Consider the following 27,965-nt stretch of genomic DNA (forward strand, 5'->3'; position numbering starts at 1 on the left):
CTGTCTAATCCGGGACAATGCAAAGAGATACTGCAGTCCCGTCCTGCCTCAGACATGACTTCTCTCTTCAAAACGTTAAACTCAATCATTTATTAGCATCATGAGACAGTAAATAAACAGCTTGAAAATAGTTACAACAGGAAACCGATGTATTTATTTGCGTCATTGAATTCAAAGCTAATGTATTGTGATATATTTAGTATTGAACAGTGGCTGTGAGGAGACGGCCGCCCAGCACGAAGAAAGTAGCTCATCTTAGTTTAGCACAAGTGGGCAAATTTAGCTGGCTTTAGCTGGCTTGTTTGTATAATTGATAACAAAACCAAAAAAAAAAACATTCAAATGATAATTCAATGTTTTACAGGTGGCTGTATTTCATAATGTAATTCTTAAAATGTGGAATTTACTCTTAAATCTGTGAAAAGTCCTAAAACAGTCCACAAAAAAGCCCAACAGCGTGGTCCTCAACAAATGTCACGAGATGGTAATCATTAAATAATTTGGTTTTAGACTTAGTTTTCTTGCTGATTTCAAGGTCCCTTGTCAAAGCCCATCAGACAGCTGAGTCATCATTATCCTCGAGCACTAACAGACCCAAAATCAGGAAGCTGCAGGTCTTGAAAAATCCTAACCGATATTAATTGTAACTTCTAATCAGATACAGGATGAGGTGACTGAATAAATGAGACGCGACTGTGGTTATGGTCTGACTAGTATCCCATCAATTGATCCCTCTCCTTCTTGGGAACCAAAGCCTGTGTCTTGGGAACTACTGCTGCCAGTGGGTGAGGTAACTTTTTTCTTGGCTCCAGTTTTTTCATTCTGCTCAGATTTTTCCCACTTTTTGTCTTTAATCTTCTTTACGTTTGCATATTCACTGATGCTTTCATCTTGCTCGAGGGTCACCTTTGTGGATTTTTCCCAAACACTTTCCATTTTGAGTCCCTCTGCTTTCTTTCTTTGCTCTTCCTCAGCCTGTGCAGCCTCCACTTTCACCTTTGCTGCATTATTCACACACGCTGCTCCCGCCACCACCTCCGTGGTCACTTCATCGCCATTATGGTCTGCTTCCACATTAACGCTGGGCCCTTTTTTAACCATGCCCTCCTCCATTTTCACCACATCCCATTCTATGGCCTTATTTGGTGCATGTGTTACACCTTCACCCTCTGGATTATGTTTCAGGTCTGACTCTTTCGTTATATCAGGGTAACACCCGCCTTTATCCATCTCGTCGTGATGTACCGTCACCGCTAGGGACGTATCTTTGTCTTCGTATCTGCTCATAAAACCTCTGAAATTGTTCTTGGCACCAATGATATACTTCCCCAGTGAACAGGATCCATCCTTGCTCAGTGCATTGCTAGCACTGTGAACATCGTCTGTCAGAAGCTGATGGATGACTTTCATATCGCCGTTCATTCTGAAGATGGCTTTGCTCAGCTCAGTGATCCGGTTGCCGATATCTGACAGAAGAGAATTGTCCGATCACAATACAGCTTGAGAGATTTTAATGATAAACAGAGAGAAAATTCCAGTATAATCCACAATAGGTGCATTTCACTGAAGGAAGACAGAAGGAATTATGCACCAGTGCTACATAAATAAAGTTAGTTTTTATTATTATTATTATTATATTAAATTATATATTAATTATATTACAAAGGTAATTGCGCAAAACAGAGCAGGCATGGAAGTCGACAGGATGACATTACTTTCACGTTCATGCATCACTATTGAGCTGCTCAACAATCACCTTTTCTCTTGGTCTCTTCAAACTCCCTGCGAGCCGACTCGATGTAGCGCTGCACCAGAGCTCTGATCACCTGCTGCCGGTAAGGCAACTGGGGCTTTTCATCGTTGTTATTCTTGAAAACACATATTTGACATGATTATTAGCAAATAACTTGCTTTACACGCCGCCTGTGTGAGCATTAAACACACTTACCATAGGAGGTATAGGAGGATATTTACTCTCAGAATTAAAATTGCAGCAGCAGCAGATCTTTTTAAAGATAGACCTGGAACAGAATATAAAATCAGTTGAGGGAAAAAATAAAGAGGAAAAAAAAGTGTGTCTTTTAAGGATTAATGCACACCTTATGGTGTAAAAGACAGCTTTAGGCGAGGGGATGATGTTGAAGGGCGCAGGCATGGTGAGACCCTCTCTGAAGTAACTGAGGTACAGCTTGGACCTGGCAAATTTCCACTCAACATCTGCATCATCCTGAAATGTAAAATATCGTGATGCAAGTGCTTCTGCAAGTGCAGGTGTCGTGCAGAAATATCCTCGATTACCTCGATTTTCTGGAAGGAGTTGGTGATCATAGCAATGAGCATGTTGAGCAGGACAATGACGATGACGAGGGTGAAGATGCCATACAGAATCCTTCCTACAAACTCAGCCAATGCAAACTGAGGCATGTCCACGTAGTCGTGGTTGGCCACGCCAAACATGGTCCAGAATAAGAAGTGAAACGTCTCATTAAACCTGAAGGACAGCAGTGGAGACTTACTGTGGTGATACTGGTCATAAGTTAATTAGCATTTGTGATGTACACAGTACAAATTTATTTTAGCTTCACTCTCTTAGGCAGGGAAAAAAAAGTACAGAATTTTGTTTTGTATTTGAAGCTGTTGCAGGTTTTTACAACAGTTTTCACAAGTTAAAATAATTTACCACATGCAAAAAAAGAAAAACTTATTTGTAGTCTGACAAACAAGACATCTATATGGAATGCAAGTAGAAATATTTATTTGTTATATTTACACGTTTACCAATTTAAAAATCTGCTTTCAGTGTTAACGTTTCATGCTAAGCAACATTACATCTAGAATTTATTTTTAATAAACATTTTATTATGAATCTTCTCCGGGACATTTTCTCCTTGACAAATACATTTGTCAGTTTTCCCTCTATGGAACTGTAGAATTTGTTGATCCGTCTCATTTAACTCCAAGAAAATAAGTCAGCTTGTATCAGAATCACTGAGCTGAAGCATCAGTAACCAGGAAGGTCAAGACGCCACATTCTTACCTGCCCAGGTGTGGAGAGATGACATACGGAACATAGACATTATTGATGCCACAGAGGAAGGCTGTTCCAATGATCATCAATATAAACATGAATCTAAAATAGAAAGAGAAAACATACTTATTGGCTTGGTAATTATATGTGCAGTGTGGGGGGGGGTACCATGAAGCGCACCCTTACCTCATCATGTCATCGATCATCCTCCCGATGGAGATCTGCAGAGTTCCCAAAGACTCGTGGGATGGTAGGATGTACGCAAGCCGTGTGAAGCTCAGCATGCTGGTCACGGCAAACAGCACCTCTGAAATCAGCTGGGGGTCCTCCTGATACCAGTCCTTACGCACTGCAAGACAGCGCCCAAATAAGCAAACAAGAACACTTCCTGATGAAGACGCGATTAATCTGGGAGAATGGCCTGCTCTCACCCGTCTGGGTGAAGTAGGCACACTCGTCTGGCGTGTTCTGATCTTGGCAGAGAAAGTGGCCCTTAAGCAAGATGAGCACACGTAGCACAAAGGATGCCAGGTACATGCTGAGCACCATCATGTCCAAGCAGTTCCACCAGTCCAGGAAGTAACTCCGCAGGCCCTCGATCCACACTTCCTTACACTCGTACCAGAAGAATCCTAAAGGAGAAGGCAGGGGTGTAAACCTTTAGATCGGTCTTGAAGAATTGTTCCACAGTGGGGTTGAGTTATTATAGCGCACACCCACCGACCACCCACACCATGTGGAAGGAGCTGTGCAGGATATTCTGCTGCCGGGAAGCAAATTTGTCCCGATATATCTCCATTGTTATCGATTCTCCCAGTAGCGTAATGAGAAACCACAGATAGGAAGCAGAGTGGACCAGAAACTTGATCACGGGAACCTTAAGCATCTTCCCCACCTGGAGAAACCGCAAAAAGACGACGTGTGACCACGTCAGGATCAAACCACACATCTGTTTCCTCATCTAATGAAAGCCCATCCAGAATAAGAAACACCAGTTTGTCATTCGGTGAGCTGCACCTTTGATTTCGGTGCAATCCAGTAGACGAGGCAGAGGAGCGGCATGGTGAGGAAGATCCCCAGAGAGACAAACAGCTTCCAGACTATACGACTGCCTCGCCACCCTGCCAGGTTCCCACACCAGATTGATGACAGCACCTGCTGGCAGATCGGATGGGCCACAAACTGCACAAAATCAAACCCAGAGAGGGTGAGATGCAAAGTATCGATGAGGAATGCAGAACTATTCAGCTGAGCTCTCAGTGCCAGCGGGTTCGACAGCGTTCTACCTCCTTCTGGTTGTAGTTGACGGCAAGCCGCAGACGTGACAGGTTGGGTATTCCCTCTTCAAAGGCCTGCTCCTTCATTTCATCGTGGCTTTCGGCCCCGCTGCTGTTTAAGATGGTTGTTACCTCACTCTGGTTGCGGCACATGCCCAACAACTCAACGGCATAATCCTGACAGACCTGCTCCAGGCTCAGGTACTGAGGCTGCAGGAAAAAGAGGCGCCACAGCAGCAGGTTCAAGCAGCAGCACAGAGTCACAGACATTTAATACAGACTGTGCGTGTGTGTGTGTGTGAGTCAGACCTTGAACTCTGGCTCTTTCCGTGAAAGCTTCCGGAGTTCTCTGCTCAGACCGAACGCTTGCAGCATGGCGTCATCGGAGGTCACGGACAAGTAGGCGCGACTGGCAATGCCACGGTAGGTGTTGATGCGAGACAAAGAGAACTTCAGCAGGTCGTACTGCCGGCCATTGCGACACTCCAGACAGGCACAGGATATCTTATGCGGCCATGGGATGCCGTGACCTTTCTGCGTGAGCACGGTGACTATATCATACAGGTCTTTCTGGCAAGCCAAGGTCAGAGGAGTCACCCCAGGGGCAAACTGGGAGTTGTCAATGGAGTGGTCGAAGATGGCTTGAGAGAAGGAACGTACGTCCATCTTGTTGCCTTTCTCCTGGTCCAGGCGATCCAGCAGGCGCTTCACCACTCTGGGCTGGTTGGTGTCCACAGCCACCAGGAGGGCTTCGTGAATCTGCCGAAAGTCAAACTTGACTCCGTGCAGGAGGGCGTCCATAGAGTTCTCACTGCCCAGGCGGATGGACAGATTAAGGGCTTCCCTCCACTGGCGGTCTTCAGAGTCGTCGAGTTGGCGGACGATGCCATCCCCGGACTTCAGGAGTCCACGCACCAGCTCTGTTTTCCCTTCCTGAATGGCAGTGATGAGCTCTGGAGGGAACTGCAGCTTCTTGTTCATAATCTCACGCCATTGTTCTGGCTAATGGTACAAGATAAGACAGTAAACAAATGTTATTTTCTTTAAATCATCTTAGATAATAATTTTGACAAACTATAAATTAACAAAATGCCGGCTTACCGTAAGGTTTTCCATTCTTGACGGGGAAAAAAAGGACAATTCTAAGTAGAAATCCAAAAGTGAAAACAAAATCACATTTCTGTAATCGTGAAGTGTATTTTTTCCAGTTATTTTGAGATATCGGTAGATTCCACAAGCAATTCTATGAAAAGAGCAGTGCGTCGTCGTGTCCCACGATCATCTGCTGCCTGTATGGTGTCAGCATCCACTCAATAACACGCTTCAATCCCCCACGGGCCAAGACCAATTAAAGTGTACCCGTTTCAAAGTGTTTCACGCTCGGCTGGGCCCAAACTAAACTGTATCTATGCTCAAACAGGAATTAACTGCCTTCTCCCTGTTGGAAACAGCACCGCGGCACAATTAGGTAGCAGCTACTGAACAGGTAGCAGCTGTCATCATCGCTCCCAGAGGAGCTGGAAGGAGGTCACATTGATCTAAAAAAACAAGGAGAACTCATGAAAGATATTCAGATTAAAAAAAAAAACAATTCATGTATATCCAATAAAGATAGTCCAGCTATTAAAACCACATTTCTATTTTTGTGTTGCAAATTATTTTTCTTGATGCAATCGTGCAACATGAATCGTAAAATATGACAAATAATAAAATGCAAAACTACAGCACTATGCTAGAAAAATAGACAAAGTAAACCCACCCCCCAAAACAGCAGGAATACGTGGTTTTAATATTAACACTATTTTGTGGCATCACAGTAACTCCAGCTACTGAAGTACTGCTCTTGAAACCTTGAGGTACTTACTGGAAGTATTTTCTTTTCATGTCAGCCTAGCTTCTGCTCCACTACTATTCAGAGATAGTAGTTTTCTTTACACAATATCGGCGTCAAAGCCATGGAGACGGTTTCAGCGTGCGCCAACACAATCTGTTGTATTATATATCAGACTGTTTATTTCAAGCAATATCACAGTCAAAACATGACAGATTGTTTCTCAAAAGCATGTCAACATAATCTCAAATAATGCAAAGCAACAAACCTACCAAGAAAAAAATGGCGTATGAAATTATAACACAAAACATTCTCTTAAAAACAAGAACTCGACAGCAAGATGCTAGCAGGAAGCTCATCCTTATATTCCAGCGCCGTTTACTGTTCCCCAAGGAAGTAATCTGACATCTATGGAAAGAATTACAAAACCAAACTAATATTTTCTAAAGAAATATTTACGAAACTTTGAACAAACTATTGAAGCAAAGTACAATATTAATGCATTTTAATATAACCTCTGGTATTTGACATTTTTAGCTATATTTTACTCAAGTACCATTTTCTGCAGTGAATTCCACATATTCATTTGTTCTATGGACATTTTGTTTGTCTTCAGTTGGTTCTCCTATTTCCAGAGATTAGCTTGTGTGTAGTTTCCGTAAACGTTGCAGTTAACAGAACATTTCAAAAAATGAAGTTTGTATTCAATGTACAAAGTAGATTTTTTTTAAGCCCCCAGAAGTGAAACAAAAGTTACTATAAAACTATAAATACACATTACAAAGATAAACATTACCCGCAACTAAATATTTTGAGAGTGCACAAAATTTGGTTTGGTGCAAATCACGTAGAATTTCTTCAAATTATATTTGCTTTTAATTTTTGCGATTCAAACTGATCATTGCCAAGAAGTCATAAAGTTCCCAAGTAAAATATCACTTAAAAAAAAAACAATACCTGGGAAGGACTACTGGTTTTCCTCTGAGACTCATATTTGACCATTATTAGGACAGTAACCATGACGTAACACCCGAAATGTTGCATCATAATTGAATAAAGGAAACATCAATTTAAAAAGAGCTTCAAAAAGAAAAAGGCATGAAGGTCCTGATGGTGGAAGACAGAATTATCATCATGAAATCCAACAAGCAAGACTCTTAACTGAAAACTTTCATGAATGAAAACAAAGATTCATTATAAGCAAGCAAAGATTTTCAGTCATAAAAACAAACCTAATCTCCAACCTGTCAAATTTTAAATGAAATTCAATAACTTCAATCATTATTCAGTTAAAACACAGGATCACCACCAAAAAAAAAAAAAAAGAGGACAAGGTTTCTATATTCAGAAATTATTCCTCACGCAAAGTTAAATACAAACTAAAAACCAAAACTAAACACAGAGAAAAACTCGTGTTTCACTTTGTGATAAACAGTGCAGGTCAGTTCAGTAGGCTGGAGTCACTCTTTCCTCGAATCTGCGTCCTCCTTCATCTTCTGCTCCTGCATTCGACTCCGAGTGGAGCCTGCATTAAAAAAATAATATATATATATATGTTTGAGGTAAACATCCACAAAATACATGGAAAAGTACCGGGATTATCCAAAGGCAAAGAACTGAATGGAAAATGTTACTCACTCATCTCTGTAAGCTTCTGTATCAGAGTGGAATCTCCATTTGATTTGCTGTAAATTCAAATAATTAAAGTGAGATGAACTGAAATACAAAAACAGCCTTTTACGTTCAGGTGGGAAAACATTGGACTTAAAAAAAAAACATCCAACAGAAAACAACAGTTTGCAGCAGGAAAGAGCAGACAGTCCACTTAATTGCCCGACACCACCCCGTCAAACCCCTCAAGGGAATTCAGCAGCTTGTGAAATGAGTCATCTTCAACTTTATTGCCTCCGCCGAGACGGCGGTTATGTAATCGCCGGCGTTTGTCCGTCCATCCGTCAAGCAAGATAATTCAACGGACGGTGTAAATCTAATTACGAGGGGAATGAGCCGCTCGGCGGAGGTCTGCGCTCTCCGAGTGCTTTTCTAGTTAGAAACTGGATGACTCTTAATCCTCCAAGTCAAACGATAATATTATGTTTGAATGTTTAAGACTTTAAATTTTACATAATTTGTGACCAACCTGCCGTCAGCCTCATCTTGCCCGTCCACATCAAAGCGCAGCCTCTTCAGAGGCTTTGGAGGGGAGCCCATATCCAGGGTCCTCTTGAAGGAGCGCTCACTGCTGTTGACCATCTGGTTGATCTTCTGGAAGCGATTAGACAGCTGTAAAGAAAACAAAGCGGCAGACAATGAGCGGCGGGGGGGGGGGGGGGGGGGGTCGCTGCATTTACACCTGCCAAATGAAGATTCTACTTTAAAAAGGTTCATACCCCAAAAGATTCACCGATTGATACCAGCATTCTGTAAAGGAAAAAAACACACCAGATGAAATGCATCAGTCATAAACATTGTATTTCTGCTCTCTTTTTTAAGCGCTCATTGACCTTGTGCTTTGAACTCACCTTGAGCGAGGAGTCATGATGCCTGGGGACATGCGCGGGCTTTTCATAGGGGAGATGTAGACGTTGTTGCTCCCGGGCACACGCTGCGGTGAACTGGGGAACTTGTAGGGGCTGCGCGGTATCTGCGGTATTGGCGAAATCTGGGGCGGCTGCAAAAAAAAAAAACACAACAGCGACTATAAGTGAGTATCACATGCGGGCAAATTCACCCGATTGTGTAGTGGATCTTTCCTGGGGGAGGCGTCTTACCCTGGTAGATGCGTACTGCAGGATGTTGGTTTTCAGTTTCTGCATGAAAACTTGGTTGTAGAAGATAATGATGGAGTCATAGTGGCCCTCGGTGATCAACACGTGCTTGAAGGTCTGCAGCGAACAGCGGGAAGCATGGAAGAGGATGAGGATGGTATAATTTTACCACATGTGTAATTACAACAGCAACTGGCATCACCTCCTGGCTGGTATTGGGCATGTTCTTGTACGCCGAGACGATGATCTTGAAGCGCAGATCAACACTTTTCACTTTACATATGGCATACATGGCTGACATCATCAACTGCGAGAACAATGAGAAGCATGAGGAGGAAAAACAGCAATCGGCTCGGTGCGAGTCACAGAAGATAACGCAGGAGGACGAGCAAATGAGAAAGACTACCTGGTCGAGGTGACGGTCCCTCATCAGCTCGTGCTCATGCTGCAGAGTATGCTGGAACAGAGTCCATATGATGGGCTCCAGTTCAGGGTGGGAGGACAGCAGATAGGAGCAAAGCATCTTCAGCCTGGTGTAGGCCAGGCGATACACTAGAAAGGCAGGATCTTATTTAATCACAAACTTTTAGTAATCATTATCACAAAACCAAAAAGCCATCTGGCCCGATGAAACGTAAACTACGAGAGAGGCTTTGGAAACATTTTACATTTCTTATAGAAGAGGCTGAGGGAGTTGGACTTCGGGAGCCATGGACTCTGATTGGCTGTCTGGGCCAGAGGCTGAGCAGAACCCTGAGAGCCGGGCGTGGCCGGAGACTCCGGAGGCAGGATGCGAACGCCCAGGCGCTTGGGAGACAGATATCTGCAACAGCAATGGAGGAACCCAAATTAGAAAAAAGAAACTGATTTCATTAGAAAGTGAAGAAAATTTTAAAGAAGACATTCAAAAACAGAAAAAGGAAAGCCAACAGGTACAAGTAATGAAAATCAGCAGCTTTCATTTGGTTCAGCAATGGTTTATACAGTAATACCTTGACATACGAGTATAAATCGTCGATGGACCGAACCCGTAACTCAAATCGCTCGTGTAAAATAACTGAAAACTTGAACCGAACGAGTGAAGCAAACGTGGGACAGGAGGCGAACTCACAGGTCGGCGGCGGTGTGGTTGTGCTGCAGCGGCTGGCTGAAGCTGGCCGGAGTCTCCACCTGCTCTGCTGCTCCACCCTCACGCTCCTGCTTCAGAAGTTCAAAGAGAGGAGAACCCTGCAGCGACACAAACACACCCGCATTTAGGATGACCGGACGTTGAAATCATTCATTGATAATTAATACAGTTTACTTGAGTTCAAATCAACGCAATATGGACAAAAGGAAAAACCGTTTGTTGACTGATCATTATACATTTACAACCAATCAGCACCGGCGTCTTGATAGTCAAAACACCAATCCTGCAGTCTCAACAGAATCGCTGGAGGTGATGCAACATCAGGCGAGTTGATGTGAAGAAACCGCAGGAGGGGTGGGAAGCAGAAATGGTAGAAGGGAAGCGGCTGCGTTCATGCGTTCGCTCTATTGTGTACTTTGTTCACCAAGTATAGTATTAAATCTGAGTTATCACCGATGACATTTATAAAGAAATATAGTAGTTTTAATACAAACTTTAGATTCTGAGCTATGGACTAGTAACACACAGACACACACACACACAGAAGCGGGTGTGGCTCCCTACTCAGCACTTTGCACCGCGGCAGCAGGCATTGACTTGCTATTAGTACATTCTTCGTGTCGAACGTGCCCGGCTGTTGTAACCAACAGATCTAAAATGTGATCGGTATGCTATTGCTCCATCGACGATGTATTATGGGCACAGCGTTTTATTAGGTGTGGTAAAACCACCACATGTAGTACTTTTGTGTGATTCACATGTGGCTTCAATGAACGAAAAGTGAAAACCCTAAAACAACCCCAGTAATATTAAATAAAGTACAACATGTTTATGTACAATGAACTGAAGAAGCCTCTTGGATGAGAGATAAAAAAAAAAAATCTCCTGTCTTTTCCTACAAGTCCAGTTGACTTTATTCCGTACAGATCTGCCATGCTTCTCTTGTTGTGGGATGCCGATATAAAACACCTAAAGCAATCCTTCACTTAAGTTTGCTGTATAAACGAAAAGTCCTATGGGCCACACCCATTGCTGACAGAGCCTCATTCAAATTTCTGATAAGGGCACAAACAAATGAGCAATGGGAGGACTCTGGCCCCAGAGGAGGTTCCTCCCTTTCTACTTTCACAGCCCAGCCAATCCTTTGTGCTGGAGCGGCTGACATTTAGTCTGCTGCGTGTTTGCCGACGTCAAGTCGGAAGGAGAGGGAAGCTGGTGGAGCATGAGATTAACGATCGCGACACCCCCCTCGAGGGATACTCACAGGAACAGGCAGGACAACACGAGAAGGGAAAAGCCACTCTGCTGTACACGGAGCTGAGGATTATCAAAAGGCTCCAACTCTTCAACGGGAAAAGATTTCATTTCAATGCGGATTGTTGGAAGAGCAGGGTCGGATCATTGATGTAAAATGACTCTGGATACTAATGCAGGTATTTTGTGGAGTTGCTTTCACGTTCCATGTTAGTATTTCATTACACGAAACCACACAAACGGAGAATTCGTCCGTATTCAAGGACTATTTATCTGACAGCAACCAATTTAAATGGTTATTTGCCAACTGCAGTTTGTTACATTTTTCATGAACGTCTTAAGTTTTTCAATCTATACATATTAGCCTGGTCTAAAAATGTATAATAGCCCAGTACAAATACACAACATCAGCACACTAGCCTCCACTCAGTACCACGTGAACTGCAACAAGAGCGATGACTTCAAGTACCCCCTGTACAGCTCGGTCTTCAGCCTGGTGTTCCTAGTTGGACTTTTCTTCAACATGGTGGCGGCATACATTTTTGGCTGCAGGCTGAAGTTGCGAAACGAGACCACGACGTACATGATAAACCTCGTCGTTTCAGACTCCCTGTTTGTTCTCAGCCTGCCTTTTCGGATCGTCTACTTCATCAAACAGGAGTGGGTGTTTGGAAGTGTGCTCTGCAAGATCTCCGTGGCTTTGTTCTACACAAACATGTACGGAAGCATCCTCTTCCTCACTTGCATCAGCGTTGATCGTTTCCTAGCCATCGTCCACCCGTTCCGTTCCCAAGCTGTCCGGACAAAGAGGAATGCCAAACTGGCCTGCTGCATGGTTTGGGTGATGGTTCTTTCGGGAAGCGTACCCACTGGATTCTTATTGGATACCACCTCACCGAAGAACGCCAACTCCTCTGCAAATTTCTGCTTTGAGAACTACTCCAAAAAACAGTGGAAGGCCGAGCTCTCCAAGGTGGTGGTGTTCATCGAGACGGTGGGCTTCATCATCCCCTTGTTGCTCAACGTCTTCTGCTCCATGATGGTACTGCGGACACTGAGGAATCCTAACACCCTCAGTCGAGGAGGGAACCTCAACAAGGCGAAGATCTTAAGGATGATCATCGTGCATCTGGTCATCTTCTGCTTCTGTTTCATCCCATACAATGTCAATCTCATGTTTTACGCCCTGGTCCGCTCCAATGTCCTGAAGGGATGCGATGCGGAACATGTGGTCAGGACCATCTACCCCATTGCTCTATGTATAGCAGTGACCAACTGCTGTTTCGATCCGGTCATTTACTACTTCACCTCGGAGACCATCCAGAGCTCCATCAAACGCAAGTCCACAGTATGGTACAACGGTTCCAAGATGTCCGACAGGACACAGTTGGACAGCACGCAAGGCAGTCCGTTCTCAACACCCAGAAGCCAGACCCTGAGAACTTCAAGGTCCAAAACATTTCACGAGTCAACAATCTAACATGGATTTAAGCATTGAAGAGTTGAGTTTGTGTGTTCTTGAATACTCCGACTTGAACTCGAGAATGTAGGCGAGAGCAGAGAGTGTCCTTAGTGGTTACTACGGAGACGATCTGCCTCAAAGACTTTAGTCTGGAATGGATCGCCGTTCAAGAGTTGAAAGGAAATGTTTGAAACTCTTCATTTTAAAAATGCTGCGCCTGTTATCCAGAGTGACAATTCACAACACCATGTGTTGCCATGTGCCTCAGGGCAGTCTCTGTGCTCAGCCAGTATTACAACTATTACGTGTTGCACTGGCAGTTTCTAAGTAGACGTAGCGTCACCAAATCTTTCAAGCACTTTATAGGAAGCATGACCTGTAACAGCTTTTACTCCTTTTATCGAATGTGAATAAAAGCATGCCGACTTAACAAGGTTTCCTAGTTTGAAATGCCCTACTTGGCTGATACGGTGAGGCCTTAGCGATTGTTCGTGCGCCGCGCTCTTTATGGCGTGTTTAAACAGAACTGCAGTCCGGATTGTGTAAAGGCGAGAGGGAAAAGCAAGCGTAAGCACCGCCTTAACTGCTATCTGTCGACTCAAAGCCAAGGTGTAAATGGAATATTCCTCCCATCACTAAAAGAAAAGGAATGCCACAAGAGCGAGCGCTACGTTCTGCATTCCTGTTGCAGCAAGGCTTAGCTTCAGGGTCTGCACTGACAGGAATGGAATTATCACTATGGGAAATGATTGTGAAACGTGAGCAGGCGAGCGACAACATGCCGAGCGCGCAGTGGAGGTTGCAGTAATCTTGAGGTGGTCCAGTGGCTGATACAGAATAGAAATAAATAAATCAAATAATTTGCAAGTAGCTTCTAAGGTCTTATTTTACACGTTTTGATCCAGAGATCAGAGATCATTCAGGATTCAGTTGGACTTTTTCCAGCTGGATCAAATTGAATATTTGTACTGGAAGTCATACTGGCTCCACAGCTAATGTAATAACCAGATCATGCTGGTATTATCATACCAAGACACACCTTCGTATGAGTACAGCAGGATTTATAATGATTGCTCTACCAGCTGCTGGACTAATTCAGGCAATGATTAACTCCAAAAACTTATGTAGGGTTTTTACAGGCAGCCATAAACACGACTCCCAGCAGGAAGGCAGTCAAACAGGCTGATAACAAAATATGGCTCAATGATGTAGAAACTCCAAACGAGTCCAAAACTATTCTACCGAGCGGTAAAGATTCCTATAATCCCAAAACCGCCGTATCAATGAGATCCTGATAATGTGAGGAGGCATTTTAGGGTTTCAATATCAGTTGTATTAAATGTGTTTACAGACTATAATAGATGAGAATAAATGGTTTAGATGAAAGATCATTTTGTCAGTTTGGTAGAAAACCTTTAGGGTATTTTACTATCTCTGACTTTTACAAATAAACTAATATATATATATATATATATATATGCATAAGGTGTTATCAGATCACCGAACAGGAGCAGCTTAAATATTAAGTTAGGAATGAGGAATAGAGTTGAAGAGGAAAATATGAATGTCTGATCAAACAGTTTTACGGATAAATTTCAAAACTGTATCAGGAGTTTAAATTACATCCCAGAGAATAGATTAACGCCTCGGACCGCCTTTACAAGCTTCCCCATGTAAACATGCATTCATTGCTGTCCTTCCCCAATTTACATATAATGAAACCAAAGGTTTGCAAGTTTTACGAGAGCAGGGAAGCTGCAGTCAAACTGGTGACGGCATTAAACAGTCTCCGTGCTTATCAAATGTTCTACCGTGTCGGCTCCGACGGCACAATTACAAATTTACATTCCGTAAAAACTTGTGTGCTGCATATATTTTCATTGAAAGGGCGATAAAACTGACCGTCCTCCATGCAATCCTCTCCATGATGAGGTTCTCGCAGGACTCCAAATGTTTGACAATATCTTTATTCAAAGTGGGGTCGGCCTTGATGAAGCTCTCGATGACCTTGTAGAAGTCGAACGCGGCGAGGCCGACCACATCCAGTATCCAGGGGAAGCAGACATTTCTCTCGCCGCCGCCGTGGTTGTATCCACCAGCCTTAAAACTGCTCTCTGAAGCGGAAAGGAGAAAAAGTTATCCCAACATGTCACACGTCTCCGATTTAGAATGGAACTGCATCTGTTATTGACCGATAACAGACCTCCATATGTCGCCATGACGACCTCCAAAGCACAGGCCAGAAGTGACGTGTGGAAAGCGGAATCATTGAGGAGTTTACTGAAATGGAAGTCAAGATACTCTGTTCATGTGATGCTTGAACGAAAAGACTCAGACAAAAAAAAAAGAATGCATTTACAACAGAATATAAACATTCAACTTGGTAGCTTCATAACACCTCCAAAGATTAAAAAATAAATAAAACACACACCTGAAATTTTGCACAGATAATCGCTTCTCTTCCTACAAAACAAAAAGCAAATTAAGAAGCAGAAATTCAACATGGAACCTGCCATTTCAGACACTGATAAAAAATAAAGAGATCAATCAAACAACTCACCGATTTCAACATTGCCTCCATGACTTTGTAATATAATTTGACACCAAGAGTAAATCTCTGGAAAATAAAAGAAACATTTCGGGGGTAACTGCCGTTCTCGCTCGTTGCCCCTCGGGTGTTGCTGCTTCCTACCTGCCTGCCCAGAACGACACAGTGCGGGCCGACTGCCTGGCCGAACCTTTGGCTGAACGCCTGTCCGAGTGTCTCCAAGCGCTTCAGCATGTCCTGCGTCGGGTCCACAGTGCAGTTCTGATTACAAGGACACAGAAACCAGGACATGTATTGATTTATTTAAAGTAATAAGATTCCATTTCATTAATAATTCTTGAATTAGTGGCCATGTTAAAGACACACTTTGAAGTACGTGGCCAGGTTAGTAGATGGCTGGTCACCACTGGAAGTGAGATCACCCCTCAGCTGCTGAATAGAATTCATCGCGGCTCTGAAGAGAGAAAGAAAAAAATCAATCATCAATCAGCGCTGAGGAGTAAATCCAAGAACACATACAGTTTTCAGAATAGCTTACAGATAAGAAAAAAGCTAAAGTTCAACATTTTGCATGATAAAGTTTGCCATTTAAAGGCTTTTGGCCATTTGCATTACCAAATACAAATTGTGACAGTCAACTGTAAGACTGCATTTCTTTATTTCTCATTCCCTCACTGCTGATCCAAACTGCACCATGTGACAGCTCGGCAACCAGCGGGATTTAAATACAGTAATACGAGTATAATTCGTTCCAGGGCCGAGCTCGTAAAACAAATCACTCGTACGTCAAATCAATTTTTCGCATTCTGGCCGTCTAAAAACACTCAAATCAACGCTAATAACAATGGAAAAAACATTTAATTTAAATTGTATATAGATACACACATACATACAAAATTATATAACAGCTAACAGCGGTGTGTAGTGTGGAGGTGGAGGGAGGGAGAGTTGGGCGGTACAGACGCTTCATAATAATAATCGTACCTTACACGTATACTTACATAAACGTAGACATAATAGTTCCGCCTTTGGAAGGCTTTGTGTTTTCGATAGCATCCTTCTGTTTGAGGATCGACCAAATCACTTCCACAGACACCACGGTCATGTTTAATGATGATCCTTACCACTCGCTTTCTTTCTTTCTTTCTTTGGACCCATCACTTACTATAAAGATTATTCACAAGTGAAGCGCTCGGACATCCAGCGCCAGTATCTGGAAGCGAGCTCGCATCTCAAAGCTAAATATTGTTCGCAGGTATTACTGTACTAGATTGACCTAGTCCTCCTCCCGCTGGGTGAATACAGGTACGGGAGAGACCGCTAACTGCTCACCTGATCGGAGTCTGGGGAGGGGCGGGCACGGCGTCGTCATCGGCTTGGTTCTTCTTTGGCGTTCTCTCCACCTGCGATCTGAACGGAGACAATTCACTCAATGCATCTTTAAATTCATGATTCAATCGTCGAAGTTCCACATCAAATGAGCAAAGACGAAATTACATCTCAATTTTAGGCAAAAGAACAGTCTCATCTTCCTCAAAAAACAGCCGTCCGTCCACGTCTCTGCTCTTCAGGTAATGCTCCTCGTACTGTTGGTTGAGGTCATTCACCTGCGGTGAAAATCAACGTGAGGTTACTCAAAGCCCAACTAGAAGTCCATTGTCCCAGACATTTGCGTTATAATATCATTTGGGTAAATAACAAAAACAGCTTTCTTTCCTCGGCCCATCATAGGACGATTAATAGGATGAAACGCGCACATTACTTTCATGACTCTGAGACAACGCTGCACACACTACCCGTCTGTTACCGGGACAACGCAACAGCAAAACAAATATGTTCAGTGGCCTTCAGCAAACAGTAGCATCCTGCCTCTGCAGCGTAATACCCCCCCCCCTATGCAATAAAACCGATCCTTGCCACATATTTTCCTGAGACCAAAACATGTGAAAACAAACATGCAAGCAGAGCGATAAAGCTGCTGACAGTCAGACATTAAAACCAATGGCCGCAGCACATAGGAAGAGAAACGGCATGACAGGCGTCGGACGCGTACCGGAGGAAACTCTGCCGATTTCGAGAGATCCAGGGATTCCACGAAAGCTGAGAAACTGGTCTGATATACGTTCTTCACCTGAAAACACAATCAGGGGACAAATGAGAAGGAAAGTGAAGCAAATTGCACAGAGGGAAGAGCGATTAGATGCATTTGTTGTTTGAGAATTATTCACCGCCTCGGCAAAACAAAAATAAGTCGCCGCCTCGATTTATCCAAGCAAATGGTCATCTCATTGAATATTGCTGTGCGTAAATATACGAAGACAAGGGGGTGCAGACCTCTTCGGCATTGCATTCGTTTTCTTGGCACAAGGTTTTGAGGAGCTGCAAATCCACCTCTGGCTCTGGAGGTCGTGATTTGGCTTTGCTTTGGTTGCGACGAGAGGTTCTGGTCGGCGGGCTCTGAACTTTGCTGATGGCTGTTTCTGAGAGAAAAATTTAAAAATGCCAAGTCAATTCTTTAAACAATGAAAAGCCACAAAAAGGGTTAATAAATAAAGACCGCGGTGGATAACATGGCACTGATGCTCACTGTAAAGAGGCTGCAAAAGGTCCGGAGGGCATCGCTTGATGCAGAACTCCAGCGTACAGAGAAGCAACTGGAACGATATCACCAGGTCATCCTCCATCTGCAAGGCCCTTCCTGCAGACGCCAGAGAGGAGTCATTATTATTCATCCGGCCGCCAACGAGCAACAACAGAACGGCGGAGAAGCACTCTCCAATCCAACCCAAGCGCTATAGCCGAAACGGAGGCAGAAGGAAGGATGGAAAGAAGACAGTCCAGCACGGAAACGGTTCCGTCATGTGTGGCAGCTTAACCTACCCCTGGCCAGAAGAAACATCGTCCAGCAGCTTCGAATGGTCTTCCTCTCCCTAGAAAAAGAGACATCGCATCACACAAGACCATAAAAGTGCAAAACAAGGACGACACACATTTCATTTATCTGGTAAAAAAAAAAAATGTTTTTTTAAACTTACTCAGTATCAGACACCAAAGCAAAGATGTTCTTGCATGTTCTGAAACGTAACAAGAATTATTACGAGTTGTCATTTTGCAGGGGAAACGGTTGTACGTTCATTCAGCATCTGCAGTCGTGTGTTCACTCACTTCTCAAACCTCTGGTAAAGAGCCAGCGTCACGTCGTACTTCTTCTCCAGCTGCGTCAGAGCGGAGTTCACTTTGGTGCTTATAGCATCCAAATTTACATCCAGCTTCCTCACAAGGGCTAAAAACTGCTTCACACTAAGAAAGAAAAAGGGCATAAAACACATTTGGTAAAATTTAATAACAAAATTGTGGATGGGACTGTCAAACCATACGCCGGCTGTACATTCACGATTATAACTGTTTGGATGTCTTCAAATTGCTGCTCTTAGATCAGGCATGGGCAAACCCAGGCCCGAGGGCCATATGCGGCCCGTTGGGCTATTTAATCCGGCCCGCCGAGCTTGTCCAAATTATATCATTAAATAAAATTGTATTGTAATTAAACCTCATTCATTTGACTTTTTCCCTGTAATGCTACATGTAAAAGGCCAAATCCTTTAATGCTATAGCTTTCATGTGTCATTTATATTAGTTCATACAAACACTCCATCCATCTGTTCTTGGTCCGGCCCCTCTGTCAAATTTTAGAACCCATTGTGGCCCGCGAGTCAAAAAGTTTGCCCACCCCTGTCTTAGATGCAATCATTTTGAAAGCACTAAGAGTCCCAAAGAGCATTTGCCAAAGAACAAACCGGACTTCATGCACGGCTTACTTCAGATCGACTGCTTTCAGGACCTCAGTCAGGGTGAAACAAGCAGCATCCATGTCTGTCGCTGAGACAAACAGCCACGCAGCCCACAACCGTCTCTGACTGTCCTAAAATGACATTTAAAAAAACAATCAACACGAATAAATGCATGGTAATAACAAGTCTCATACTGGTGTGTGTGGGGGGTGACTTTTTAACATTTTCCTTTTCTAAAATGTAAATATTGTGCAAGGAGAAAAAGGCAGGAATTGTATCTAATGTACTGATTTTATCTAAAAAGGGATGATGCACAGTTTTAGCCATAAAAGCCTCCTTTTGATGCTTGCATACCAGATTATAACAGAATAATCTGCAACTTAGTCCTCCATTGCAAACGGAGCAGAACAATGCTGAACAATTACAGAACGTTTCTGAATCCGTGGTCTCATTAAACTATCTTTGCTGCATTTCCACCCGTGTGTGGACGAACACTCAGCGAATACACACCAGGACGTCTTCCACGGGGTCCTGGACTGATCTCCACAACTTCCAGGCGCGATCGCAGACCAGGTCAGTCACACGAAGGCTTTTGCACAGAGTCACGAACTCAGCATCCTTGTCTCTGTGTCTGCAAACGATGAGAGCCGCGGAACAGGGCATCAAAACACAAGGACAGCTTCCTCTACTGCTGGAAGGAGCAACGGTCCGTGTCACAGCCTCGGCGTCACGCAGAAGCGTCACGCGTGGGTACTTGAAGGGCGGAAAGGTTTTTATCGTCGAGCATTAGCGCTAAATTGCAGGCCCTGAATTCGGATCGCACCGATTAGCCGATCGGAGTCGATAGCTTGAGCCAGAAAGACCTGCACCGACCCAAGCCACAGTGTAAACACCCTTAATGCGGACTAACCGAACGATTCACCGCAAGCTCGCTGTCGCAGTGACGTCATGAACGAGCGAACCCGACGTCTCTCACTTTTTCACGGATAACTCCGGGCTCTCTTTCTTGTCCGGAGAGGCAACGCCAGGTCTGGGCTTCGGCTCCTTGCTCTGTGTCGTCCCGGAGTTCCGCTTTTTGGGTCGCATCCTGGAATTAACTTAATGCACCTGAACGGGCAAATATATTACAATTCAAAAATAAATAAATAAAACAACTTTTGTGGGAATAAACAGCGTTTTGTTTTTAAAAACCACTTTAACGCCCACAGCGAGAGTTCCGCATCCTCAATATCCGCCTTCCTGAAATCGCAGGGAGGGGTGCGTTCGTTTTGTCACACCGAAGCGCGCGGTGGCGTTCCCGGTGACGCGTCCTGAACTGAGCGTGTCCACAGCGGCGTTTAAAACAACCGTTCCCCCGAGGTTTCCGGTAGTAACCCGCGTTACTAGCGTGAGATAACCGGCTCGTATTCGCGTTCAACGCTTTGTGAGAATGAACTGAGCTCCGTTGTTATTTCGAGGAGATCACGTGACGACACAACAAACAATAACCCAACGCACCAAAGGAAAACGCGGGAAAATATATGCGCAACATCCGCTTCATTAGCATTTATCCCGCCAAACAGACTGGATACAAAGAGACCGCCGGAGGCTTTCATCCGGACGTCGCAGTGTTTTGACATACAGGGAAATTGAAATGTAAAATGTGTTTGATGTCACTAAAAGGATTAAACCTGCTCTACATTCAGAGGCTGCAACGCCAGATATTTAAAATAAAACTATGACATTTGTTAAACGCCATTATGAAGGTAAATAAAAACTTTTGATGGCAAGCGGCTGTGGTAACGACGCAGAAAATAAACAAGGGGAGTATGGGTGATGTATGCGAAAAAACATTAAGAGATGCATAAAGACATTAAATATAAGAAAAAATACTTTTCATCCTCAATATACTAGATATCACCAGTATAAACAGTAGAATATTATGATATACAGTGTGGTAATATTAAGCATGGTGATTATAATGATCATATTGATTTTAGTTAGGCCATGGACCTCAAATTTTAAGTTTCAGTAAATCACCACTGGCCCGTTTAAACAAAATATGCCTCTTCTGTGCCACATCTTTGTGAAAATGTTGCCCTCTTGTGGCCAATCTCAGTAAAGTCAGAGAAAACCTGAGACGCCTCGAAAATTAATGAAACAAGACACTCAAATATGTCATGATTGGAAAGAAGAGTTGTTTCAAGATAAAGCCAGCAGGAAGTAAATATTTTATTATTTTGCACATCAGTGTACAAGAGAAAGGCAAAAAGGAGTACAAAGGCGAAAAGGAATAGTTGAAAGAACAATTTTTTTATGATATTGAAAAACAGGACAATAAAAGTTTCATTCTTCCTTTTTTAAAGTTCTGTTTCTGCCAGACAAATACATTGAAAGAGTGTTTCCTGTACAAACATATGAAATGAAAAGTTTCATTTGATTGCAAGGGTCTAGAAAGTCTTTGCAAATCTGTCAGCATACAGGGAGTACAAATACGCTGCCACTGAAATGTTTTTGAGTCAAGATCCAAGATGGCTGCAGGCCTTTCTGTAAAAGAAGTGCAACTGAAATGATGAAAACATTTAATTTGATTTCAGTCCGCCACTGAAAAGAGCACATCCATTTGTCCAAGGGAGCTCTCTCGTCTTCCCTTTAGGCCCAAACTTTAAACATACCATTAACTATTTTACCAATAAATGGTCAATAATTTGTCTAATAATTAAAAAAAAATATTTCTTTAACTTCATAAAGGCGTCTGCTAATCGACAGCAGAGGAAATCAATAGCAAAAGGCTGTAAAAGCTGAGTTCTGTTTAACATAAAGACCAAAAACATACATTTCTATATCAGCCCTCTAATATCACTTATATATGAAGGCAAAGAAACATAGTTATAAACATGAAAGGCTGCCTACAATCCACGCATTCAGTGCAGCAGCTTTTTATCACTCGGAGTGAATTTGAAATGCAGATGGTCAGACATCCGTCTTCTACCGTAAGACGCGGGTACAGTACTGAATAGTCCATACAGCATGATGAAATCTGGATTTATTCTAGCAACATCTTTAGCAGTCCCTTTAATTTAAAAGTGAAAACGGGAGTAAAAGTGTTCCTTGGTGTGGCTGAGCGGTCGGCACCAAATGGTTTGGGAGGCTGGAAGTCAGCTCGAGGTCCATCTGTGTTTTTTTTTTTTAAGCTCTTCTCTTGTCTCCTGTGCGCGTTTAATGAAATGCAGTCCTTCAGTCGCTGCTGGATGCTGTCAGTTAGCAGTTATTCAATGACGCTGAAGCATAATGATGAATACGATCATTAGAAACACTGCAAGAGCGACATCAATCATCATGGTGAGTTCCACTTAAAAAAAAATTTAAAAGTATAAATAAAATAATTCATCCACAATGCCCTGCAGGATGCAGTCTGGCCACCGAAGCCTAGCTGGGGTGAACAAGGTAACAATACATTCCCTTGTCTCTCAATGAAGGTTTGTGCGTTTATCAGGCCACGCTACCCCTCCTCCCACGTCATTGCAGTGAAGTCCATGTCTGTGAGCGTGACGGTGAACGGAGCCTCCACCCTCTCTGGCTCCGGTTGCTCCCCTCGTCTTTCAGGGTTGTTCAGGTTGTTCACCCTCCAGGAATTCAAAGGTTGGATTGTTTTCTGAAAACGCTGCAAGAGAAATAAGACACAGTCGCCCATGCGTCGTCCAAGAACCATTTCATCTGCCGATGTCACGATTTAAACAGGCGAAGCAGCGGCGATCCGTCTAAAGTTGTACGTTTAGATTCAGGCAGAGGGGAAAACCCCGTGATAAAATGACAATACTGACGTCCTTCAGAGTTCCCGTTTCCTTGCTGATGGCCACGACAGCCCAGATGACGATCTGCAGACAGCAGATTGCTCCGATGCACACGCCCAGGGCTTTACCCCACCGCGGGTACGTATAGTCGCCGTACTGGAGGGACGTGTTGTACATCTCGATGAAGATATAGGTCAGGATGAACTATAGCCACAGGGGAAGAGTCACAGCCACACAAAACAAGCAACAATAGCAGAAAGAGAAGGCGTGACAGACAGTAGTAGGGGAAGGGGAACTCAGATCGACCGTCACACAGCGGGTTACCCGTCAAAGCCGAGATACTCAAATCCCTTTGGGGAAGTTGAGAATCAGCTGGTGATTGAGGTTTCACCTTTTGTTCTCTCGGTTTGTAAAATGCATCATTTAATGTGATGTTTTTAATGCACTGGGGAAGCACAGAGCGACACTGCCTTGCAAATGACCCTACGACTGTAAGTCCAACGACGCATGATAATAATCAAGTGGAATCGGACGGGCGAAAGCAGCCTTTGTTTAAATGTTAGCTCTATACAATAAAATCAAAGGCATACATGACAGAATAATCCTAATAATGTTTCTAAATTGCGCTTATTTTAATTCAACGGCACTCGGAAAGTAAAAATCATTTGGCTCTCGGGAACGTGACGACCTGTTCCGAGCTTCATCAAAGCAGCCGTGAAGTTCTTACATTGATTCCACAGTAATCATCTTGACAATTACACAAATCCCATCAACCACAAAAGCATTTAAGTACCGGTATAGATAATCAATGCTGACCTCACACTGTATCGACATTAATGCTGGCGCGTTACTCACCAGCAGAAGGAACGGAGTGCAGAAAATCCAGCAGGCTTTGAAGTAAAGCAGCATTTTGATGCACCAGGGAGGACAGGGGCAGATCATATCAATAATATCCTGACAAAACTGGTTGACTCCTAACAGAGAAGTTCATTAAAAGGTGAGTGTCAATAGTAGGAAAGATATCACAATGTTTTATCAAAGTAAATCAATAGAGCTTGATATTAGCGCACAGAACCCGGATTTGACGGAGACTCGTACTCATGACTGAAGGAATGGGGTCAGACGGATTTCATGTGAATGTTGGATGCACTACCATAAAAGAAGGAAATGCCAATGCACATGAAGAGGGCGATGATGATGAGGCCGAAGCTGGTGCTGAACGAGTCGATGAGAGTGAACCAGTAAATCCCACCCTGAGACAGACAGTGTGGGAAACGTGAGTCGTGGTGATCACAGAGGATTGGACGCGGCAATCGGTCACCAACACTCACATCAGTCACCAGCAGGAGGCCCATCAGGTAGAAGCTGAAACACAGAGCGCCCAAGAACAAGGACTTGTGCAGCGTGTTCATTCGGAGATGTGGAAACTCGTCCAGTACGGCAGTGGTGATGCCCTCCATGTTGCCAAACTGAAGCCGAGAGAACAGAAGGATATTAGCATACAGAGCTGGACTTGCGTGTCTTCGTCCCTGATCATATCCTCTTGCCGATCCATGCAACAGTTACCAGCGTATCAATCCCCAGCATAAAGAGCATGAGGAAGAACATGATGGACCAGAACACCGAGCCTGGCAGCAGAGCGAGGGCATCTGGGTAGGCAACAAAGGCCAAACCAGGACCTGAAGAAGAAGAAAAAATGCACCAACTTCCAGAAGGCAATCTAGACTTATTACTGAGGTTTGACGTAACATACAGTCGACTACAGAACAACACGGGGTGCAGCATCTACCTGTATCCGCCACCTCGCCGACAGGCACGCCCTTCTTCCACGCCATGTGGCCAAGGATTGAGAATATAGCAAATCCCGCAAAGAAGCTGGTGCTGCAGTTTCCTATGGCGATAATCAAAGTGTCCCTAAAATCAAAAGACCTGGTTACAGAACCCACTGTGGCTGCAACGACACAGCAACCAGCGCCGCGGAGCCCAGAGTCACCTGATGACGTTGTTGTCGAACTTATTGTAAGAGGCCATAGAAAGCAGCCCTCCAACTCCGATACCCAAGGAGTAGAAGATCTGTGAGGCTGCGTCGTTCCACACCTGCAACGTGGAAGACAGAAATGGGCTTTAAGCAGGAAAAATATATATAGAAACTCTTTACACATAACGCTCACAGACCCCCCCCCCCCCCCCCCCCTCATCAGAGGTACCTGGGCGTTGGCCAGTCTGCCCCAGTCTGGTGTGAGGTAGAACGCGACACCCTGCAGAGAGCCCTCCAGTGTGGCCCCCCTGATGACCAACACAATGAGCACCAAGTAGGGGAAGGTAGCCGTGACATAAACCACCTGAAAACACAAACGGGACAGACGCAGTTAGGCAGACGAGGTGAGCCCCCCCCCCTCCCCCCGGGGGCCCAGAGGAAGACACCGATGACTTTGTGATACTTCACCTTGCCAGAGCTGCGGATGCCCTTGAGCATACAGAGGAAGATGACGATCCAGGCAGCCAGGAGGCACAACGCCAGGGGCCACCTGACAGGGCCGGGGTCGTGGAGGCCCTTGCTGTGCACCACACCCAGAACACGCTCACTGCAAGACAAAACGCTCCAGTTGATTTATCGATATTGTAGGATGATTTTAAAGTCTCATCAAACAGTCCTTTAAATCTTCAGTGCTTCGCAGGCGATGTGATAGCCCTCGTGGATGTCACAATTTACATACACGGGGTAAATAAGTGTTCATTCATTTCAAAATATCACGTACATATGAGCAAGCCGGTTAGAATGCGTTTTTACAAAGCAGAGAAAGACACTTACTTCCAGAAGCGTTCCGTGGGGCTGAGAACTTTACCGGTGGAGCCATTTCCCGTTGTGCCGTTACCACAGAGACCTAAATTGGCTGTTGCCTCACAGGACCAGGGCAGGGGGCTCTGGAACGAGCTGCCCAGGTAGTAAAACGTCCACGCAATGATGACGTTATAGTAGAGACACACCAGCGTGGACACGCACAGCATGCCAATACCAATACCTGCAAGACAAGGGTGAATAAAAAGTGTGCTATTGCGTAACGATGCCGTGTGAGATCGTCTCTGACCCTAAGAAGGTATTATAGGAGACAGACAACCACCTAAACCAACATCATCATTGCAACATCACCAAAGCACGAGTTACACCCAGACGCGCTGGTGCACCTCATTGTGCGCATCCTTGAGCACTCCTGTTTCTCCTTTCACAGAACTGCAGGAAGTTGCCAAAGGGCTCTGACGGTTCGTTCGCATTCATGTCGCAGTGACGACGCCGCCTTCCTTTTTTGCTTCTGTTCCTGGTTCTTTGACAGTTCCTTGATTCTTTATCAGATACGTGTTTGGATGATGTACGCGGGCGAGGTGACAATGTCCGCTAGTTTACAAGGGCTTTCTGACATTATCTCTGAAAGGCTACGCTGAAGAATCGCATTGTGCGTGTGTCAAAGCACGATGTAGGAGAGCCTCACCTTTGAGCAGAGGGCAGCATTTCCACACCGTGATAGGGCCGGCTGCTCCGTACTGTCCTAAACTCAGCTCCATGAGGAAGAGCGGAACACCCGTGAAAAACAGCATGATGAAATACGGGATAAGAAACACACCTGTAAAGACCAGAAAGAGGACATCTTCAGGAATGGGGGGGAGGAGAGGGTTGGGGTACACATTCAGTGAAATGACTTGCAGCACAGGTACACCCAAGGGTAGGGTGAGTGCGAGTCTGACAAATTGTAAGAGACCTGCACCCTGGACATTTAAAGCACAAGAGAAACTTGTAGAGTTCTTACCTCCTCCATTGCGATAACACAGGTATGGGAACCGCCACACGTTCCCCAGTCCGACGCAGTATCCAATACAGGAGAGCAGGAACTCGTACTTCCCGCCCCACTGCTCCCTCGGGACGGTCGCCGTCGGAACGGGCACAGGAGTCGAGGATTGGGATTGAAGCTGTGGGTCGGGTGCGGGCGCAGCTGTCGAGTCGTGGCCATTTTGAGTTGCAATGTGCCCGTTTGAATGTACCGAATTCTAGCGGGAAATAGATCACATTGTAAGAAAGGGAAAGAGCGTTGTGTAAGTCTTGCCAATCGCGCTCTCTCTCTGTCCAACTCAGGTGTTAAAACCCACAAAGCAGACTGAAGACGTCCGATCTGCAAGCCTCCATCTATAAAGAAGCGTCTTCGTTTCCTCGTGCAAGGTAACAGGGAGGAAGTATGAATAAAATAAAATATAACAAGAGCTTCTCCTTTACCTGCTGATGCCATCGTCATTGTTAAATGTTTAAAGATGACTAATTCAGTCAGTCAGCGTTGTCACCAGTACGAGTACTATTGATGAAATAAATATGACTAAATGCGGAAACATGCAACCTGAGCGTTATCAGGTCAAGTCTGATTATGGCGCTTTCATTATAACGGCTAATTAAATTGGCAAAAGCTACAACTATGCAGAAAACTTTTTTTTTTTTTTAATACGCAACCCTATCTGAATGTGACGTAGAATATCCACACGAGCAAAAATGAATAATCGTCCGTGTTTATTTAAAGACTTGAGAGAAAAGTTATTCAAACACATCTGTTGACAAAGTACACAGAGGCGCAGGCAATATCTACTGTCAACAGCCATGTCGTATTATACAGAGGTGAGAGCAATGTGGCCGGACAGGTTGGACCGCTGGGCGTCATACCTCCGGAAGGCCCCGGGACACGGCCCGCTATTACAGGGGTAGATCAGAGTCCATACCGGGGGTGGGCAAACGGCTTGACTCGCGCGGGCCACAGTGGGTTCTAACATTACATGAAAGGATTTGGCCTTTTACAGGTAGCATTACAGGGAAAAGGGAAAATTAATTATGTTTAATTAGAATAAAGTTTAATTTAATAATATAATTTGGACAAGTTCGGCGGGCCGGATTAAAACGCCCAACGGGCCGTATATGGCCCCCGAGCCTTGGTTTGCCCATGCCTGGTGAGACCTTAAATCCCACTGGGGGATGTGTTCGACGTGGACACAAAAACAAGCCTACCTGCGCTGCGTCAGCTTCGGGGGGGGGCTTCCACGGCGCCGCTTTGCCGCTTTGGTCTTGCATTTC

The 27,965-nt window shown here is 44.4% G+C and overlaps 4 protein-coding genes across 4 annotated transcripts; 1 reads left to right on the forward strand and 3 right to left on the reverse strand.

Moving 5' to 3' along the window:
• Window positions 1-141: 141 nt before the first annotated feature.
• Window positions 142-5,421, reverse strand: LOC137900723 (short transient receptor potential channel 2-like). The gene is made up of 13 exons (XM_068744853.1): window positions 5,407-5,421; window positions 4,615-5,307; window positions 4,315-4,515; window positions 4,046-4,210; window positions 3,749-3,923; window positions 3,460-3,660; window positions 3,215-3,377; window positions 3,038-3,130; window positions 2,299-2,491; window positions 2,100-2,227; window positions 1,949-2,021; window positions 1,757-1,868; window positions 142-1,466 (listed from the first exon to the last, which is right to left on the reverse strand). Exons 1-13 carry the CDS (start codon window positions 5,419-5,421, stop codon window positions 700-702), a joined length of 2,979 nt encoding a protein of 992 aa, XP_068600954.1. The 3' UTR covers window positions 142-699.
• An 899-nt stretch (window positions 5,422-6,320) lies between these two features.
• rb1 (retinoblastoma 1) lies at window positions 6,321-20,174 on the reverse strand. Its single transcript, XM_068743963.1, has 27 exons — window positions 20,065-20,174; window positions 19,599-19,719; window positions 19,116-19,219; window positions 18,463-18,597; window positions 18,333-18,371; window positions 18,178-18,227; window positions 17,885-17,995; window positions 17,632-17,777; window positions 17,351-17,428; window positions 16,795-16,904; window positions 16,630-16,707; window positions 15,664-15,751; window positions 15,442-15,558; window positions 15,310-15,366; window positions 15,181-15,212; window positions 14,953-15,029; window positions 14,652-14,863; window positions 10,016-10,131; window positions 9,573-9,727; window positions 9,311-9,456; window positions 9,107-9,211; window positions 8,908-9,021; window positions 8,659-8,807; window positions 8,527-8,557; window positions 8,277-8,419; window positions 7,775-7,821; window positions 6,321-7,661 (listed from the first exon to the last, which is right to left on the reverse strand). Exons 1-27 carry the CDS (start codon window positions 20,172-20,174, stop codon window positions 7,597-7,599), a joined length of 2,736 nt encoding a protein of 911 aa, XP_068600064.1. The 3' UTR covers window positions 6,321-7,596.
• LOC137899934 (lysophosphatidic acid receptor 6-like) lies at window positions 11,236-13,446 on the forward strand. Its single transcript, XM_068743965.1, has one exon. The coding sequence runs from the start codon at window positions 11,664-11,666 to the stop codon at window positions 12,765-12,767; it is 1,104 nt and encodes a 367-aa protein (XP_068600066.1). The 5' UTR covers window positions 11,236-11,663; the 3' UTR covers window positions 12,768-13,446.
• Window positions 20,175-22,461: 2,287 nt separating the features above from the next.
• slc6a7 (solute carrier family 6 member 7) lies at window positions 22,462-27,962 on the reverse strand. The gene is made up of 14 exons (XM_068744528.1): window positions 27,900-27,962; window positions 26,665-26,902; window positions 26,350-26,481; window positions 25,674-25,884; window positions 25,308-25,446; window positions 25,069-25,203; window positions 24,855-24,958; window positions 24,651-24,775; window positions 24,428-24,540; window positions 24,193-24,330; window positions 24,015-24,114; window positions 23,717-23,835; window positions 22,892-23,065; window positions 22,462-22,731 (listed from the first exon to the last, which is right to left on the reverse strand). Exons 1-14 carry the CDS (start codon window positions 27,960-27,962, stop codon window positions 22,570-22,572), a joined length of 1,953 nt encoding a protein of 650 aa, XP_068600629.1. The 3' UTR covers window positions 22,462-22,569.
• Window positions 27,963-27,965: the final 3 nt, after the last annotated feature.

This window comes from Brachionichthys hirsutus, chromosome 10 (assembly GCF_040956055.1).
Source record: "Brachionichthys hirsutus isolate HB-005 chromosome 10, CSIRO-AGI_Bhir_v1, whole genome shotgun sequence".
Taxonomy (NCBI): domain Eukaryota; kingdom Metazoa; phylum Chordata; class Actinopteri; order Lophiiformes; family Brachionichthyidae; genus Brachionichthys; species Brachionichthys hirsutus.